Genomic DNA, 19,035 nt, shown 5'->3' with positions numbered 1-19,035 from the left:
GTGAACCCTAAACTGTGAACCCTAAACTGTGAACCCTGAACTGTGAACCCTGAACTGTGAACCCTGAACTGTGAACCCTAAACTGTGAATCCTAAACTGTGAATCCTAAACTGTGAACCCTAAACTGTAAACCCTAAACTGTGAACCCTAAACCATGAAACCATAAACCCGGAACCTTAAACCATGAACCCGGAACCTTAAACCATAAACACGGAACCTAAAATTGGAACACGTTCCATTGGAACACTTTCCATAGGAACCCCTTCCATAAGAACCTCTTCCTTAGAAACCTGTTCTTCTTCTTCCATAAATTCACTTCCCATAAACTCTCGAACTAAAAGTTCCAGAAAATCATTCTGAGTCAATTTTGTGTTCCCTTTTTGACATTCGTCCACCAGTTCAAAATGAATTTTAATAATCGTTCGACGATTCACGCGACCACCACCAGCAGGATCGAGACCAGAACGTTTTGTTCTCGCTGGAACAGATGGAGGTTTTCGTTCCTTAACCAATCGATATTCATGTGGACCAGCTTCTTCCACATGATCAAGGAGTTGTTCCTGTACGGATGGACCGGGAATTCTTAAAGGAGCTCTTCTGTAGAGTCTTATCTTACGCAGTTGAGCAAAATACTGCAGAGAAAGAAAAAAAAAAAAGGGGAGAATATTTTTGCTAAGAAGATTATGGAGTACTATATTTCTTCTTCTTCTTTTTTTTTTTTTCTTTTTTTCTCTTTTTTATTTTTTTATTTTATTATTTTTTTTTTTTTTGTGCTAAAAAAAAAAAAAAAAAACTTCCCCCTAAAAGACCTAAATACCAGGCCTTATATTGTTGTTCTTATGACGTCGAACCTTACACCGTAAAATATTATATCCCGCAAACTAAAAATGCGAAATCTTACACATATACACCGTAAAATATTATATACCGCAAAACTAAATACCAAATATTACACATATACACCGTAAAATATTATATACCGCAAAACTAAATACCAAATATTACACATATACACCGTAAAATATTATATCCCGCAACCTAAATGCGAAATCTTACACATATACACCGTAAAATATTATAAATCCCGCAACCTAAAAATGCGAAATCCTACACATATACCCCTGACACATTCATTCATTCAATCTTTTTTTTTTCTTTTTTTTTCTTCTTTTCTTCCTTCTCTTTTTATTCCTTCTCTTTTTATTCCTTTCCTTTTATTCCTTTCCTTCTCTTATTCCTTTCCTTCCTTCCCTTTCCTTTTCATTCCTTCTCTTTTCTTTTTTTCCTCTTTCCATTCCTTTTTATTCCTTTTCTTTTCCTTTTCTTTTTATTTCTATTCCTTACCTTCCAGATTAAGTAGGAAAAAACAGAAATAGCAATTGTAGCAGGAGCCAAAGCAACAAAAGGGATAAGCCGATCCCATGGTTTTGTAGGGTTCGTGGGGGGGGCAGGGGGAACTGGTTCGACGGGTTTCACCGGTGGAGTAGGTAGGGGTGAAGGAACAGGTTGTACTTCACCTCCTGTAGCTTGATGAACTGTCTGTATAACGGGGGCAGCTACCTCGGTAGCAGTATTAAAAGCGCTTGGAATTGCTGTGATCAATCTAACTGGAGACAGCGTAGTCGCAATTTTTGTTTGCACGTTCTCAAGAATTCCTGTCCCAAAACTCCAAAGTCCTCGAATACCGTAAAATATTTTACCCGTTATAGTAGTAGGAGCCGCAGGTGCGGCTGGTGCTGGCGTACGAGCACGAGCAACAACATCTGAAAGACCTTCGTCCCACCAACCACCACGATTACTACCTGAACCTGAAGAAGCGGAATTTGAACTTGAACTTGTTCCTGAACTTGAACCTGAAAAATGAATGAAATAAAAATGTGTACAAATTTATGATTTCAGAATTTTTCTTTTTTCCTTTTTTGGTTGTCAGTTTGTGGTGTGTAGTTTCCGTTTTTCCCGCGCCATCCAATTAGTGTCTAGTATCCGGTCCCTGTCTGCGAGGAGTTTTTCCTATCCCCCTTACTCAACAAAAGCAAAACCCGTAACCTAAATCATGACCCACAGAACCTTATTCCTATACCCTAAAACCTTTACTCCTAAAACTAGAACCTTATTCCAACACCCCTAAAACTTTTATTCCTAAACCCCGAATTTGACTTCTAACACCCCTAAAACCTTTAATCCTGAACCGTCAACCGTGAACCCTGAACCCTGAACCGTGAACCCTGAACCGTGAACCCCGAACCGTGAACCCTGAACCGTGAACCCTGAACCGTGAACCCTGAACCGTGAACCCCGAACCGTGAACCCTGAACCGTGAACCCTGAACCGTGAACCCTGAACCCTTAACCCTGAACCCTGAACCCTTAACCCTGAACCCTGAACCCTTAACCCTGAACCCTGAACCCTGAACCCTTAACCCTGAACCGTGAACCCTGAACCCTGAACCCTTAACCCTGAACCCTGAACCGTGAACCCTGAACCCTGAAACCTGAACCGTGAACCCTGAACCCGGAACCCTGAACCCTGAACCCGGAACCCTGAACCCGGAACCATGAACCCGGAACCCGAAATGTTACTCCTATACACTGAACCTAAACCCGGAACCCGCAATCTTTTTCCTATACACTGAACCATAAACCCGGAACCCGGAATCTTACTCCTATACACTGAACCCTAAACCCTGAACCCTAAACCCGGAACCCGGAATCTTACTCCTATACACTGAACCCTAAACCCTGAACCCTAAACCCTGAACCCTAAACCCTGAACCCTAAACCCTGAACCCTAAACCCGGAACCCGGAATCTTACTCCTATACACTGAACCCTAAACCCTAAACCCTAAACCCTAAACCCTAAACCCTAAACCCTGAACCCTAAACCCTAAACCCTGAACCCTATACACTTGAAACCTTGCCCCCTCCTTCCCATACACTTTCATTCACCCCCTTATTTCCTTAAACATGAATAATAAATATGAATAATAATTTGGTGTGGGGGGAAAAAAATAATATATAATATATATATACATATATATATACGTTTTAGCGCACACCAAATTTCCCCCTATAGTTGTAAAAAATATTATAAATATATATTTTTCGCTTTTTAGTATTCATACCTGATTGTGATACTGGGTCCGGTGCCATAGTTATAGCTATGCAAAGATTAATGTGGATGTTTTTATAAAAGAAATAGGTGCCATTTTTTCCCCAATGCGTTGGTTTTGCTTTTGTACTGTATTTTGTGTTTTGCTTTTGTACTGTATATTTGTAGATTTGCTTCAATTTAACATGTGAAAAATTTTTTTTTTTTTGGTGTGTCCTTCTCTATATATATATTTATATTAAAAAGAATGGGCTTATTATAAATTATAGGTTTATTAGAAAGAATAAGTTTAAAAAAAAAAAAAAAAAAATAAATAAATAAAAGAAAAAAGAAAAAAGGAACAGTTCATTCTAAAAAAAAAAAAGAACATCTCCCACATTCTAAAAAAAGAAGAACATCTCCCTACATTTCCAACTATTATATAATTCATTCCCCATTCTAATTAAAACATTCCAACATAAGGAAAAAACATTTCCTTATTTACAAGGAAATAATAAAAAAATATATAAATAAAAAATATATAAATAAAAAAAAATATTAAAAAAAGAACAAAAAAAAGGAAAATAGATAAAAAAGAAAAAGAAAAAAAGAGAAAATAAGAAATGAAAGAAAAGAGTGAAAAAAAAAGCAAGGAGAGAGAAAAAAAAAAATGTGCGCAAACTCTCCTGCATGAAGCATTTTTCCCACTTGCATTTCTTTTCTTTTCTTCTTCTTTTCTTCTGTCCCTTTTTAATTCCTTCCCTTAAGTTTTCCTCCAGTTTTTTCGTCCTCCTTTATGTTTATTTTAATTCCCAAACAAATCATATTCTCCTCCTCTATACAATCACTAGCCTTTTCTTTTTTTGATCCATTTTCATCCACCCATACATACACCTATACATTCTTCTCCCATAGAACATTAATATAAGCTCAAAATCCACAAACATGAACACTAAATCTATACTATGCGAACATTAAACCAAACCCCTAAACCTGTACTCTACAAACTTTAAACCTAAATCCTAAACCCTAAAACCTGAACCCATAAACCCTACACCTATACTCTACAAACATAAAATCTACACCCTAAACCCTAAAACTATACTCTACAAACATTAAACCTAAACCTAAAAAACCCTAAAACTATACTCTACACAAATTAAACCTAAACCGTTATCCTATATTCACTCTAACACTGAACCCTGATACTACTTTCAACTTAACCCTAAATCCTGATCCAACATTCACCCTAACCCTAAACCCTGATACTACTTTCAACTTAACCCTAAACCCTGATCATAATTGCTCCTTAACCCTAAACCCTGATCCTACTATCACCATAACTCCAAACCCTGATCTTACATTCACCTTAAGCCAGAACCCACTTTTACCCTTAAGCCAGAACCCACTTTTACCTTTAACCCGGAACCCACTTTTACCTTTAACCCGGAACCCACTTTTACCTTTAACCCGGAACCCACTTTTACCTTTAACCCGGAACCCACCTTAACCTTAACCCGGAACCTACCTTATTTTTAACCGGAACCCACTTTTATCCATAACCCGGAACCCACTTTTACCTTTAACCCGGAACCCACCTTACCTTAACCCGGAACCCACTTTTATCCTTAACCCTGAACCCACTTTTATCCTTAACCCGGAACCCACTTTTACCCTTAACCCGGAACCCACTTTTACCTTTAACCCGGAACCCACCTTAACCTTAACCCGGAACCTACCTTATTCTTAACCCGGAACCCACCTTATCCTCAACCCGAAACCCACTTTACTTTTAACCCGGAACCTACCTTATTTTTAACCCTGAAGCCACCTTATCCTTAAACCGGAACCTACTTTAAACTTAGTCCGAAACCCACATTACCCTTAACCCGGAACCCACTTTACCCTTAACCCGGAACCCACTTTACCATTAACCCGGAACCCTCTTTACCCTTAACCCGGAACCCACTTTACCCTTAACCCGGAACCCACTTTACCCTTAACCCGGAACCTACTTTACCCTTAACCCGGAACCCACTTTTATCCTTAACCCGGAACCAACTTTTACCCTTAACCCGTAACCAACTTTTACCCTTAACCCGGAACCAACTTTTACCCTTAACCCGGAACCAACTTTTACCCTTAAGCCAGAACCCACTTTTACCCTTAAGCCAGAACCCACTTTTACCTTTAACCCGGAACCCACTTTTACCTTTAACCCGGAACCCACTTTTACCTTTAACCCGGAACCCACCTTAACCTTAACCCGGAACCTACCTTATTCTTAACCCGGAACCCACTTTTATCCTTAACCCCGAACCCACTTTTATCCTTAACCCCGAACCCACTTTTATCCTTAACCCCGAACCCACTTTTATCCTTAACCCCGAACCCACTTTTACCTTTAACCCGGAACCTACCTTATTCTTAACCCGGAACCCACCTTATCCTCAACCCGAAACCCACTTTACTTTTAACCCGGAACCTACCTTATTTTTAACCCTGAAGCCACCTTATCCTTAAACCGGAACCTACTTTAAACTTAGTCCGAAACCCACATTACCCTTAACCCGGAACCCACTTTACCCTTAACCCGGAACCCACTTTACCATTAACCCGGAACCCTCTTTACCCTTAACCCGGAACCCACTTTACCCTTAACCCGGAACCCACTTTACCCTTAACCCGGAACCTACTTTACCCTTAACCCGGAACCCACTTTTATCCTTAACCCTGAACCCACTTTTATCCTTAACCCTGAACCCACTTTTATCCTTAACCCGGAACCTACCTTATCCTTAACCTGGAACCCACTTTTATCCTTAACCTGGAACCCACTTTTATCCTTAACCCGGAACCCATCTTACACTTAACCCGGAACCAACATTACTTATAACCCGGAACCAACTTTACTCTTAACCCGGAACATACTGTACCCTTAACCCGGAACCTACATTACCTTTAACCCGGAACCTACATTACCTTTAACCCGGAACCTACTTTTATCCTTAACCCGTAACCCACTTTTATCCTTAACCCGGAACCCACTTTTACCTTTAACCCGGAACCTACTTTACTCTTAACCCGGAACCAACTTTTACCCTGAACCGGAACGCTAAATCCAGCCATTTCCGGATATTCTCGTTATTCTGTATAAATTTTTTGTGTAGAGTGTATGTGTATTTCGATAAAGTTGTTTGTGCCAACACATATGTATACACAATATTTCCTTGTGTCGGATAAGTGTGTGTTTTTCCTTTATATTTTGCGACCTTTTGCAACTGTAATATATTTCATCATCCACCGTCCTTTCCTTTTCTTTTTTTTTTTTTTTTTTTTTGTGTGTTCGCGGACCGGACACATCACAATATGAGCGCGCGCTTATCTTCCTGCTTTCCGCAGAAAAAAAAAAAAAAAAAAGAAGAAAATATATTTTTCACAAGCGTAAAAAAAAAAAAGGAAGAAAAAATATTTTTTGAAAATGGAAAAAAAAAGAAAAGAAAAGAATGTGTGTTCTTAAAAAAAAAAAGAAGAATGTTTTTTTTTTTTTTTTTTCTATAAACAAAAGGGTGTCCTTTCACCCCCCAAAAAAAAAAAAAGAAAAAATTTTTGCAAACAAAATAAGAAATAAATATGGAAGAAAGAATCTTCTTTTTTTTCTTTTTTTCTTTTTTCTTTTTTCTTTTTTCTTTTTTCTTTTTTTAAGAAAATATAAAAAGGAAAAAAAAAAAAATAAAAAGGACAAAAAGGGGTATGAAACCAATATCCTTCATCTTAAACAATAAACCCTGAACCGTGAACACTAAACCCTAAACGCTGAAACCATAAAAACTAAACCGTCAACCATAAAACCTAAACCCTGAACCGTGAACCTGAGACCATAAACCCTACAGCATGAACACTGAAATGTGAATCTTAAACCATAAACCCGGAACCTAAACTTGGAACACGTTCCATTGGAACCTGCTCCAAAGGAATACTTTCCATTGGAACCCCTTCCATAAGAACCTCTTCCTTAGGAACCTGTTCTTCTTCCATAAATTCCGATCCCATGAACTCTTGAACCAAAAGTTCCAGAAAATCCTTCTGGTTCGATTGTGTGTCCCCTTTTTGACATTCGTCCAACACTTCAAAATGAATTTCAATAATCGTGCGACCAGAACGTTTCGTTCTCGTTGGAGAAGAACGCCGTTTTCGTTCCTTCACCAATTGATATTCATGTGGACCAGCTTCTTCCACATGATCGAGGACTTGTTCTTGTACTGACGGACCAGGAATTTCACCAGGAGATCTTCTGAAACGTGGTCCTCCTTTACCAAGAGGACCAAAATACTTCAAAAAAATAAAAAAAAAAAAAAAAAAAAAAAAATATGAGAGGATATTTTTGTTAAGAAGATTGTGAAATGTTCTTTTTACACATTTATTTTATTTTATTTTTTTTAACCATTAAAAAAAATTTTTTTCCTTTTAACCATTAAAAAAAATTTTTTCCCATTAATTTTGTCCATTAAAATTTTTTTTTCCTTTTAACTATTAAATGTGTCCTTTAAAATTTTTTTTTTCCTTTTAACCATTAAAAAAATTTTTTTTTCCTTTTAACCATTAAAAAATTTTTTTTTTCCTTTTAACCATTAAAAAAATTTTTTTTTCCTATTAACCATTAAAATTTTTTATTTTCATTAATTTTTTTTTTTTTTATTAATTTTGTCCATTAAAAAATTTTTTTTTTATCTTTTTTTTTTATCTTACCTTCCAAAGGTAATAAGCCATAGCAGAAAGACCAATAGAGACAGGAGCCAAAGGAAGAAAAGGGGTAAGGAGATCCGTAAGAAGGATGGGACAGACTGTATTCTCTAATGTTTGTTGCAAATGGGTTTGTTTCGCTTCGTCTTTGAACAATTCATTAGATTTACTTCCTATATCATCATCGCCAATTTTGCATTTATAATAATCTTCCTTTTGTGTGCATTCAAAACAAGAATTATTACCATTATTGCATGGAGATGTTTCTTCCATAATGTTTTTACTTTTATCAAAAGCATGTTTTATGCCCTTATCTATGTCACAAAGAGGATGTACCCAACTATGTCCTTTTTTCTTCTCATTTGCCATTGTTTGCAATTGTTTTGAATATTCTTTAAGAAATAAACAACCCATCGTTTGTTCAAACGATGGGCCCTTAAACCTATCCTTCTTTTGGCCGTTGGCACGGCCATAAATGTGCTTTAATCCTGAAGCAAAAAGTAAACAAGCTGCTTTATTTGTTTTGCTTTGTTTATGGCCAAGTTTATACCATTCATTTTCCTTGTCTTTGCAGTATTTGTCAACGTCCTTCTGCTTCGAAGGTTGCATCATATCTTCTATAAGTTTCGTTAATTCATCCTTGGCGTCCTTGTCTATGTCGCTCTGATAATTAAAGAAGAAGGAAGGGAGTTAAAAAAAAATATATATGTATATGTATACACATATGTATACACATATGTGTATACATATATATATACATATATATATATATACATATATACATACATATACATATATACTCTTACATGTACATATATACATATATACATACATATACATATATACATATACATATATACATATATATACATATATAGGACTATATATGTGTACATTTATACATTTATACGAATATATATGTATATTGGTTGTTAATGTTATGGATGTTGGTTACCACTTACCCAAGTCACCTTGCTGCTATTTGCATTAGGGTTTTTGACTTTTGCGTAGTATTGTTTTACTGCACATTGCATTTTACTACAGAAAGTGTTCATTTCATTTATGGTGGATAATGTTTCCTTCACTTGGGAGATGGATTTGGATTGGTCGGTGGATTCGAGGAGTCTTTCCTCTCCCCCCCTAAAGTAGCTAAAGCTAACCCCGGAACCTTACTCCTAAACCCTGAAACCTAAGTCCTAAACCGTGGAACCTTATTCCCATACCCTTAAAACCTTACTCTTATACCCTTACAACTTTATTATAATACCCTTACAACCTTATTCTAACAACCTTACAACCTTATTCTAACACCCTTATCACCTTATTCTAACACCCTTATCACCTTATTCTAACAACCTTACCACCTTATTCTAACACCCCCCCAACCTTATTCGGACACCCCAGCAACCTCATTCCAACACCCCAAACAGCATCATTCCAACACCACAACAACATCATTCCAACACCCCCAACAACATTATTCCAACACCCCAAACAACATCATTGCAACACCCCAACAACATTATTCCAACACCCCAACAACATCATTCCAACACCCCAACAACATCATTCCAACACCCCAAACAACATCATTCCAACACCCCAACAACCCTCTACCTGTACTCTTAGGTCTGTACTCCTAAGCGCGGAATCTGAATTTCCTTTCTCTATTTTGTTTTCTTATTTCACTTTCTTTTTTTCATCCATTTTCATTATACATATATATATACATATACATATATATATATATACATATACATATATATATATATACATATACATATATGTATACATATACATATATATATATATATATATACATATATGGACATACTTATACGTATATATGTGCATATATACATATACATTTATATTTACATATGGACATATATACGACTATATATGTATATTTATACATATATATACATACATATATACATATATATGTATACATAAATACATATGTATACATATATATATATATACATGTATATACTTATATGTATGTATATATGTATACATATATATACGTATATACGCAGTTGTCTATGCTTACCCAAGATGGTGCTGTTCCTTTATTGTTTTCTGTAAAGTTCCATTTCCTTGCTGCACATTGGAGTTCAGAACAGAAAGTGTCCATTTCATTTATTTTATTTAATGTTTCTTCCATTTTAGATTCCCCTTTGAGTAAGTCGTCGATTTTTTTGGAGACATTCTTATTGGTATTGTTGTCGTTATCATTGCAAGTTGTACTTGGACCAGATTTTGGTGTTCCAATTAATTCTTTATCAACCAGGAGGTTGCAAGAACTGAAGTCAGCGTGCCTTGTGCATTTAAAACAATCATTAGTATTAGCACCATTACATGGAGGCGAAGACGGAGGTTTATTAGTTCGATTCCAGAAATCAAACATGCTTTGTATTTTAGATTCATCAATGGGACATTTGTCCTTCGATCTTTTAACAATTTCATCAGCGTACATGTTAAGAGCAATACAAGCAACTGTTCTTTCGAACAGTTGCTTGGCTTCCTTCTGGGAGTCACCATTATTGCCCCCTGTAATGCTATTAATGTGCTTTAATCCTGCTATGATATGATTACATGCTTTTCTTTCAACGCTCCGTTCATTACCATCACCGAAATATTTACAATATATAGTCCCGCCTGTACCTTCACTACTGATTTTCTCGAACATCGTCTTCAGTTTAGGTTTGACGCCTTCATTCTCCCAAAAGTCACACTGTAAAGAAAAAAAAGGATATATATATATATATGCATATGCATACGCATATGCATATACATATATTTATATATGTATATGTATACAGACATATGTATACATACGTACATATACATACATATGTATATATACATACATGTATATATATTTATATATATATATATTTATATAGTAGTACTTACCCAAGTCTTGGTTGGAGTAGCAGGAGTACCACTACTACCAACTCCAGTCGTGGTTGGGGAGAGTTTGCTCTTGAACCAATTAGGTGCGGCACATTTAATATAGTCGCATAACTTATCCATGTGATTTATTTTCTTTAGGTTGTCTTCTGCGGCGGTCTTAATTTTGTCCTGAACGTGTTCTAATTTGTTCGTTACTGGAGTTTGCGTGTTGCCAGTTGAGGTAATGTTGCAGTCGTCATAGTTGTCCTCCCATTTGCATTGTATTCCATCTGAACCATTGGAAGCAGTGTCGAAAGCTTTCTTTAAACCGGAAGTGATAACACAAGTGGATTGACCTTGCATTTTCTTTGCATATTCCTTAAGAAGGAAACAACCCACTGTTTGTCTCAACAGTGGGTTGTCCTTCAAGATGGGGTAGCTTGAAGTTGCATTCGATGGAATTTCCTTTAGTTTGTTGAAACCTGCTGTAAGATGGTTGCATGCCCTCTTTTCTGGGTCGGTGGGTTGTCTATTACTATCGACTGTGCTGCATTCCTGTTGGTTCTGTGTACCTTTATCCTTCATTTCTTTTGCCAGTTCTTTCCATAGTTTGCCAACGTCGCCATCCTCTGTCCAAAATGTGCTCTGCAAAGAGGAATAAATATATATATACATATATATATATATATATATATATATATATATATATATATGCATATGCATAAATGCATATGCATATATACATATACACATATGTATATGTATATACATACATATACATACATGTATATGTGTAAGTATACATTCTTTTCTTTTTTTTTTTCTCTTCTTCCATCCTGTTTTCTGCCATTCGGTTAGTGTGTAGTATCCGGTTGGTTTATAGTATCCGGTTGGTGTGTAGTATCCGGTTGGTGTGTAGTATCCGGTCTCTGTCGGCGAGGAGTCTTTCCTCTCCCCCCCTAAATTAACTAAAGCTAACCCCGAAACCTAAGTCCTAAACCCTGAAACCTAAGTACTAAACCGTGGAACCTTATTCCCATACCCTTAAAACCTTATTCTAACACCCTTACCACCTTATTCTAACAACCTTACCACCTTATTCTGACATTCTTACTACCTTATTCTAACAACCATACAACCTTTATTCTGACACCCCCCCAACCTTATTCTAACACCCCCCCAACCTTCTTCCAACACCCCAACAACCTTATTCGAACACCCTTACCACCTTATTCTAACAGACCTACCACCTTATTCTAACACTTTTACCACCTCATTCTAACAACCTTACCACCTCATTCTAACACCCTTACCACCTTATTCTAACACCCTTACAACCTTATTCTAACACCCTTATCACCTTATTCTAACACCATTACCACCTTATTCTGACACCCCTAAGACCCTATTCTGAGACCCCTACCACCTTATTGTGACACCCCTAAGACCCTATTCTGACACCCCTAAGACCCTATTCTGACACCCTTAAGACCCTATTCTAACACCTTTACTACCTTATTCTAACACCCTTACAACCTTTATTCGAACACCCCAACAACCTTCTTCTTATACCCTGAACATGATACCAATACCCCTACAACCTTATTCTAACACACCTATAACCTTATTCCAATTCCCTAAAACGTTACTCCTGTACCCTACAACCTTACAATAACATCACTACAGCCTTATTCCTATACCCATACAACCTTATTCCAATACCCGGAATCCTCATTCCTATACCCCTGAAACCTTATTCCTATACCCTAAAACCTTACTCCTATACGCTAAAACCTTACTCTTCTACTATAAAACCTTAGTCCTATACCCTAAAACCATATTCTAACACCTCTACAACCTTATTCCTGAAACCGGAATCTGACTTCTAACATTTCTACAACCTTCCTCCTAAAACCGGAACCCTACTCCTAAACCCGGAACCCTACTCCTAAACCCGGAACCCTACTCCTAAACCCGGAACCCTACTCCTAAACCCGGAACCCTACTCCTAAACCCGGAACCCTACTCCTAAACCCGGAACCCTACTCCTAAACCCGGAACCCTACTCCTAAACCCGGAACCCTACTCCTAAACCCGGAACCCTACTCCTAAACCCGGAACCCTACTCCTAAACCCGGAACCCTACTCCTAAACCCGGAACCCTACTCCTAAACCCGGAACCCTACTCCTAAACCCGGAACCCTACTCCTAAACCCGGAACCCTACTCCGAAACCTGGAACCCTACTCCGAAACCCGGAACCCTACTCCTAAACCCGGAACCCTACTCCTAAACCCGGAACCCTACTCCTAAACCCGGAACCCTACTCCTAAACTCGGAACCCTATTCCTAAACCCGGAACCCTACTCCTAAACCCGGAACCCTACTCCTAAACCCGGAACCCTACTCCTAAACCCGGAACCCTACTCCTAAATCCGGAATCTGGCTTATGGCACCCCCACCACTTTATTCTAACACCCTTACCACCTTATTCTAACACCCTTACCATCTTATTCTAACACCCTTACCATCTTATTCTAACACCCTTACCACCTTATTCTGACACCTTTACCACCTTATTCTGACACCTTTACCACCTTATTCTAACAAACTTACCACCTTATTCTAACAACCCTACCACCTTATTCTAACACCTCTAAGACCCTATTTTGGCACCCCTAAGACCCTATTCTGACACCCCTAAGACCCTATTCTGACACCCCTACAACCATATTCTAACACCCTTACCACCTTATTCTGACACCCTTACCACCTTATTCTAACACCCTTACCACCTTATTCTAACACCCTTACCACCTTATTCTAGCACCTGAACAACCTTATTCTAACACCCATACCACCTTATTCTAACACCCTTACCACCTTATTCTAACACCTTTACCACCTTATTCTAACACTCTTACCACCGTATTCTAACACCTCCAACAACCTTATTCTAATACCCTTACCACCTTATTCTAACACCCCTACAACTTTATTCTAACACCCCTGCGACCTTATTCTAACACCCCTACTACCTTATTCTAACACCTATACAACCTTATTCCAGTACCTTTACAACCTTATTCCAACACCCCTAAGACGTTATTCCAACACCCTTACCACCTTATTCTAGCACCCGTACCACCATATTCTAACACCCCAACAACCTTATTCGGACACCCCAACAACCTTATTTCAACACCCCAACAACCTTCTCCCTATACCCTGAATCTCATCCCAATACCCTTAGAACCTTCTTTCCTGAACCCGGAATCTGACTTCTAACAGCCCTACAACCTGCTTCCTATAACCTGAACCTCATTCCAATACCCCTGGAACCTTACTCCTAAACGGGGAATCTGAATTTTTTCTTTTTTTTTTTTTTTTTTTTTTTTTCCGTATTCCTTCTCTTTTTCATTCCTTTTCTTTTTACTCCTTTTTATTCTACTTACCGCACTCGTGTTCGATTGTCCCTGCAATTTAAGTGCTTCAACTTTTGATGATAAACATTGGAGTCGTTGACATAAAGTGCCACTATTCCCGCCTGCTTTTGTTATTGATTCCAAGGTTTTGTTGACTTCGGTCTTCTTGTCCATCGTGATTAATTTCTCCAATTTCTCCTTTACATTGACATTGGCGCGGTCGACGGTGCAACTGCCAAGTTTGTCATAGTCCTCGTCTGTCCATTTGCAAACAATGCAGGGTCTACCATTCTGGCAGTGGTCGTCTTTAATTTTGTCTGCCTTTAAAAAAGCGGCCTTAATTCCTTCGTCTATGTTGCAAATTATACTCTCGTTCTTCATTTTCTGTACGACCCCCTTTAACAGTAAACAGGAAACGAACTGTTTGAACTCTTGGTTATCGTAAGGATTATTGTCGTCCTTCGTCGAATAGGATTGCTGAATTTTAGATATGTACTGCAAACCGCCTGCAACGAGCTCACAGGCGATCCTGTTTGCCGTGCCATGGGCGTCCGTGCCCCACTCTTTACCGTTGTTGTCCTTGCAGTACTCATTGACAGCTGCCGGCCCCTTCGTTCCATTATTCATTCCACCCAGAGGTCCCGTGAGGAGCCAGGGGGAGTCAACAATCAGGTCATCCTAAAAATATGGTTCCAGGTGGATATATATATATATACGTACATAGACGTATACATATGTACATACATGTATGTACATTGCACGCAGCAAATTTTGTAATATTAAAATAAGGTTTCTTACGTAGTTCGGCTTTCCTCTATTCTTCTTCCATTTCTGTGCTACACACTCGAACTGTTTACAGAAATCCTTGTTCTCGTCCCCAGTACATGGTTTACCTATACAGATACCGAAAAAAAAAAAAAAAAAAAAAAGAGATAAAATTGTTCCTGCACATTCTGCTTCTGTTGGTTATGTTAGTAGGTTGGTTATGTTAGTATGTTAGTATGTTGGTTGTGTTGGTTGTGTTGGTTGTGTTGGTTGTGTTGGTTGTGCTGGTTGTGTTAGTATGTTGGTTGTTACCAACATACAACCAACACAACTACCATTACTACCGAAATGTGGTAGTGGTACCAACATTTGGTAGTGTTCGTACCAGCAGTACCAAAACTTGGTAGTGATTACGTTCTTTCTACTTACATATGGTCTTGATAAGAGAAGACTTCGATAAGGAACTATTATTAGCAAGATTATCTTCCTTCAACCTTAAGTCAATTTCGTTCTTCAGTGGCCGTTCCTTGCTGTCATTTGTTTTAATTTTGCAATCATCAGATATCGTAAACCTCGGACACTTAAAACATTTATCATTATTCTGGCAACCGTTACCTTTCTCCATAATTTTTTCACTCTCCCCAAATGCTTTATTTATCCCATCCTTTACTTTCTTTTCATCCTTACATGGAAAGTCGTTACTTTCTAATTTATCTGCAATGGCATTTAATAAAACACATTGCATCGTTCTCTGGAACGATGCCGTAACGGGGTCGTTACCGTTGGCTTTATCTTCCTTGATGTCGTAGAGGTTTTTTAATCCTGCTGCTATAAGGATGCAAGCATCCTTTCCTCCCTTCTCATTGAGACCGCTGCAGAACTTCATAGTTTCCACTTCCTTCCTCTTCTCTTCCTTAGTGGCTTCGGCAAGAGCCTTAAGCTGCTCTGGAACTTGTTCCCATACTTTACCCTATAAGTAATATATATATATATATATATATATATATATATATATGCATATGCATAAATGCATATGCATATATACATATGTATATACATATGTATATACATACACATGTATACATACGTATACACATACGTATATATGTATGTGCATATACATATATATGTAAGTATATATATGTACGTACATACATATGTACATATATATGTATATGTATATATGAGTGTATACGTATATACATATATGTACATATATGTATATATGTGTATATGTATATGTATGTACATATACACTTATACATATAGATAAGTGCATATGTATGTGTAATGGTTATTCATGTACCCAGTTGTTCGTGTTGCCATTATGACTCATCCAGCGTTTCGTTACACATTTGACTTGGTCACAGAGTTGGGTCACTTCGTTTATTTTCTTTGCCATTGTCTTAATGTGGTCGTCCTTGTCTTCCTCAATGATGCCCTTCAATTTTTTCTCAACATTCTCCTGATCGCCATTGTCCTTTGTTTTAATTTGGCATTCGCCAAATTTTTCTTCTTCCCATTTGCACGGAATACATTGTCCATTAGTGCAATTACTGCCCTTACCACCACTTTTACTGAGTTCCTCCCCAAGTGTGAAAGCTTTCTGTATACCATCATCAATAAGACAAGTTGCTTTTTCTTTCATGTGTTTTGCATAAGCGTGAAGTAAAAAACAACCCATCGTTTGTCTAAACGATGGGTTGTTCTTTAAGACGTCGGCGCCTGCCGGCGCCGACGACGTCGTCGTCGACGACGACGCCGTATACAGTTGCTTTAAGCCGGCATGCAAATACTTGCATGCCGCTACGGCAGATGGATTTTGCAATCCTTCACATTCCGTCTGATCCTGTGTGCCATTCTTCTCCATTTCTTCGGACAACTCTTTCCATAGTGTTGCCACGGCGCCATCATTCTCCGTCCAGAAGTTGTCCTATATATGTAGTAATATATATATATATATATATATATATATGCATATGCATAAATGCATATGCATATATACATATGTATGTATACATACATATGTATACATACATACGTACATATACATACGTATACATGTATATATGTATACACATATGTGTATACATATATGTCTACATACATATGTACATACGTACATATGTATGTATGTGTATATGCATCTGCACATCCATGTATATGTATATACATGTATACGTATGTATATGTACGTATGTATGTATATATCTGTACATCTGTACATACATATATATATACGTATATATGTATATACGCATATGTGTCTGCATATGTATGCACACATATGTATGTATATATGTATATGTATATGTACATACGTACATATGTGTACATGTACATTCGTACATGTATATGCGTATATATACATGTATGTATATATGTACATATGTATATGTACATACGTACATATGTGTACATGTACATTCGTACATGTATATGCGTATATATACATGTATGTATATATGTACATACATCTGTACATCCTTGTATATGTATATACATATGTATATACATGTATGTATATGCGTATATGTACATACGTACATACGTATGCATATGTACATCCTTCTATATGTATATATATATATACATACGTATACATATATGTATATACGCATATGCGTCTGCATATGTATGCATATATATGTATGTATATGTATATATATGTATACACATATATACATATGTATATACATATACATGTATGTGTCTGCATATGTATGCATCTGTATACATGTATTCATATACATGTATGCCTTTACATATGTCTGCGTACACTTCTATACATATATGTGTATACATATGTATGCATCTGTATACATGTATTCATATACATGTATGCCTTTACATATGTCTGCGTACACTTCTATACATATATGTGTATACATATATGCATTTGTGTATGTATATATATGTAAGTGTACATATGTGTACATGTATACATACATGTATATGTGTATGTATATATATGTAAGTGTACATATGTGTACATGTATACATACATGTATATGTGTATACATATACATGTATGTATATGTACGTACATATATGTATGTACATATAGACGTATATATACATATACGTATATGTATGTACATTCATGTTGTCTTTCTTTGTCTTACCGTAGCGGTACTTGCATTTTGTCCATCTAAGGCCTTCAAATAGTTCTCTATACATCCTAGGCGATTGCATAGGGCGTTGCCGTTGGAGTCATCCTGTGCTTCTTTGATGCATACTTGAGCTGTAAAAAAAATAAAGGAGAATGATGAAATTGTGTTGTGTATATGTATGTTGTTTCCCTTTCCTTCCCCCCCCCCCCCCCCCTAAACACTCTTTCCTTCCCCCTAAACCTTCCTTCCTTCCCCCTAAACCTTCCTTCCTTCCCCCTAAACCTTCCTTCCTTCCCCCTAAATCTTACTTCCTTTCCCCCTAAACAGTCTTCCTTTCTCCCACCCCTAAGTAGTCTTTCTATACCCCTAAGTAGTCTTCCCTTTCACCCCCCCCTAAGTAGTCTTTCCTTACCCCTAAGTAGTCTTTCCTTACCCCTAAGTAGTCTTTCTATACCCCTAAGTAGTCTTCCCTTACCCCTAAGTAGTCTTTCTATACCCCTAAGTAGTCTTTCCTTACCCCTAAGTAGTCTTTTCTTACCCCTAAGTAGTCTTTCCTTACCCCTAAGTAGTCTTTCTATACCACTAAGTAATCTTTCTATACCCCTAAAACATTCTTTCCTTACCCCTAAGTAGTCTTCCCTTACCCCTAAGTAGTCTTTCTATACCCCTAAGTAGTCTTTCCTTACCCCTAAGTAGTCTTTTCTTACCCCTAAGTAGTCTTTCCTTACCCCTAAGTAGTCTTTCCTTACCCCTAAGTAGTCTTTCCTTACCCCTAAGTAGTCTTTCCTTACCCCTAAGTAGTCTTTCCTTACCCCTAAGTAGTCTTTCCTTACCCCTACGTAGTCTTTCCTTACCCCTACGTAGTCTTTCCTTACCCCTACGTAGTCTTTCTATACCCCTAAGTAGTCTTTCCTTACCCCTACGTAGTCTTTCCTTACCCCTACGTAGTCTTTCTATACCCCTAAGTAGTCTTTCCTCACCCCTAAGTAGTCTTTCCTTAC

General features: G+C 37.5%; 2 protein-coding genes across 2 annotated transcripts; both read right to left on the bottom strand.

Annotated features, from left to right (window-relative positions):
• Positions 1-197: 197 nt before the first annotated feature.
• Positions 198-3,150, bottom strand: PKNH_1200200 (SICAvar, type II (fragment); the record flags this gene model as incomplete). The annotated part of the gene is made up of 3 exons (XM_039113768.1): positions 198-632; positions 1,345-1,853; positions 3,123-3,150. The coding sequence occupies 3 exons, from the start codon at positions 3,148-3,150 to the stop codon at positions 198-200; spliced, it is 972 nt and encodes a 323-aa protein (XP_038969787.1).
• Positions 3,151-7,003: 3,853 nt separating this feature from the next.
• PKNH_1200100 (SICAvar, type I (fragment)) lies at positions 7,004-18,127 on the bottom strand (the record flags this gene model as incomplete). The annotated part of the gene is made up of 9 exons (XM_039113767.1): positions 7,004-7,420; positions 7,838-8,494; positions 9,888-10,571; positions 10,754-11,377; positions 14,187-14,834; positions 14,955-15,049; positions 15,351-15,891; positions 16,228-16,854; positions 18,047-18,127. Coding segments are annotated over 9 exons (4,374 nt in total), but the record flags the coding sequence as incomplete, so codon positions are not given.
• Positions 18,128-19,035: the final 908 nt, after the last annotated feature.

Source organism: Plasmodium knowlesi (genome assembly GCF_000006355.2).
Source record: "Plasmodium knowlesi strain H genome assembly, chromosome: 12".
Classification (NCBI taxonomy): domain Eukaryota; phylum Apicomplexa; class Aconoidasida; order Haemosporida; family Plasmodiidae; genus Plasmodium; species Plasmodium knowlesi.
Note: the sequence above shows the minus strand (reverse complement) of the source record. Positions and strands in the feature narration are given on the sequence as shown.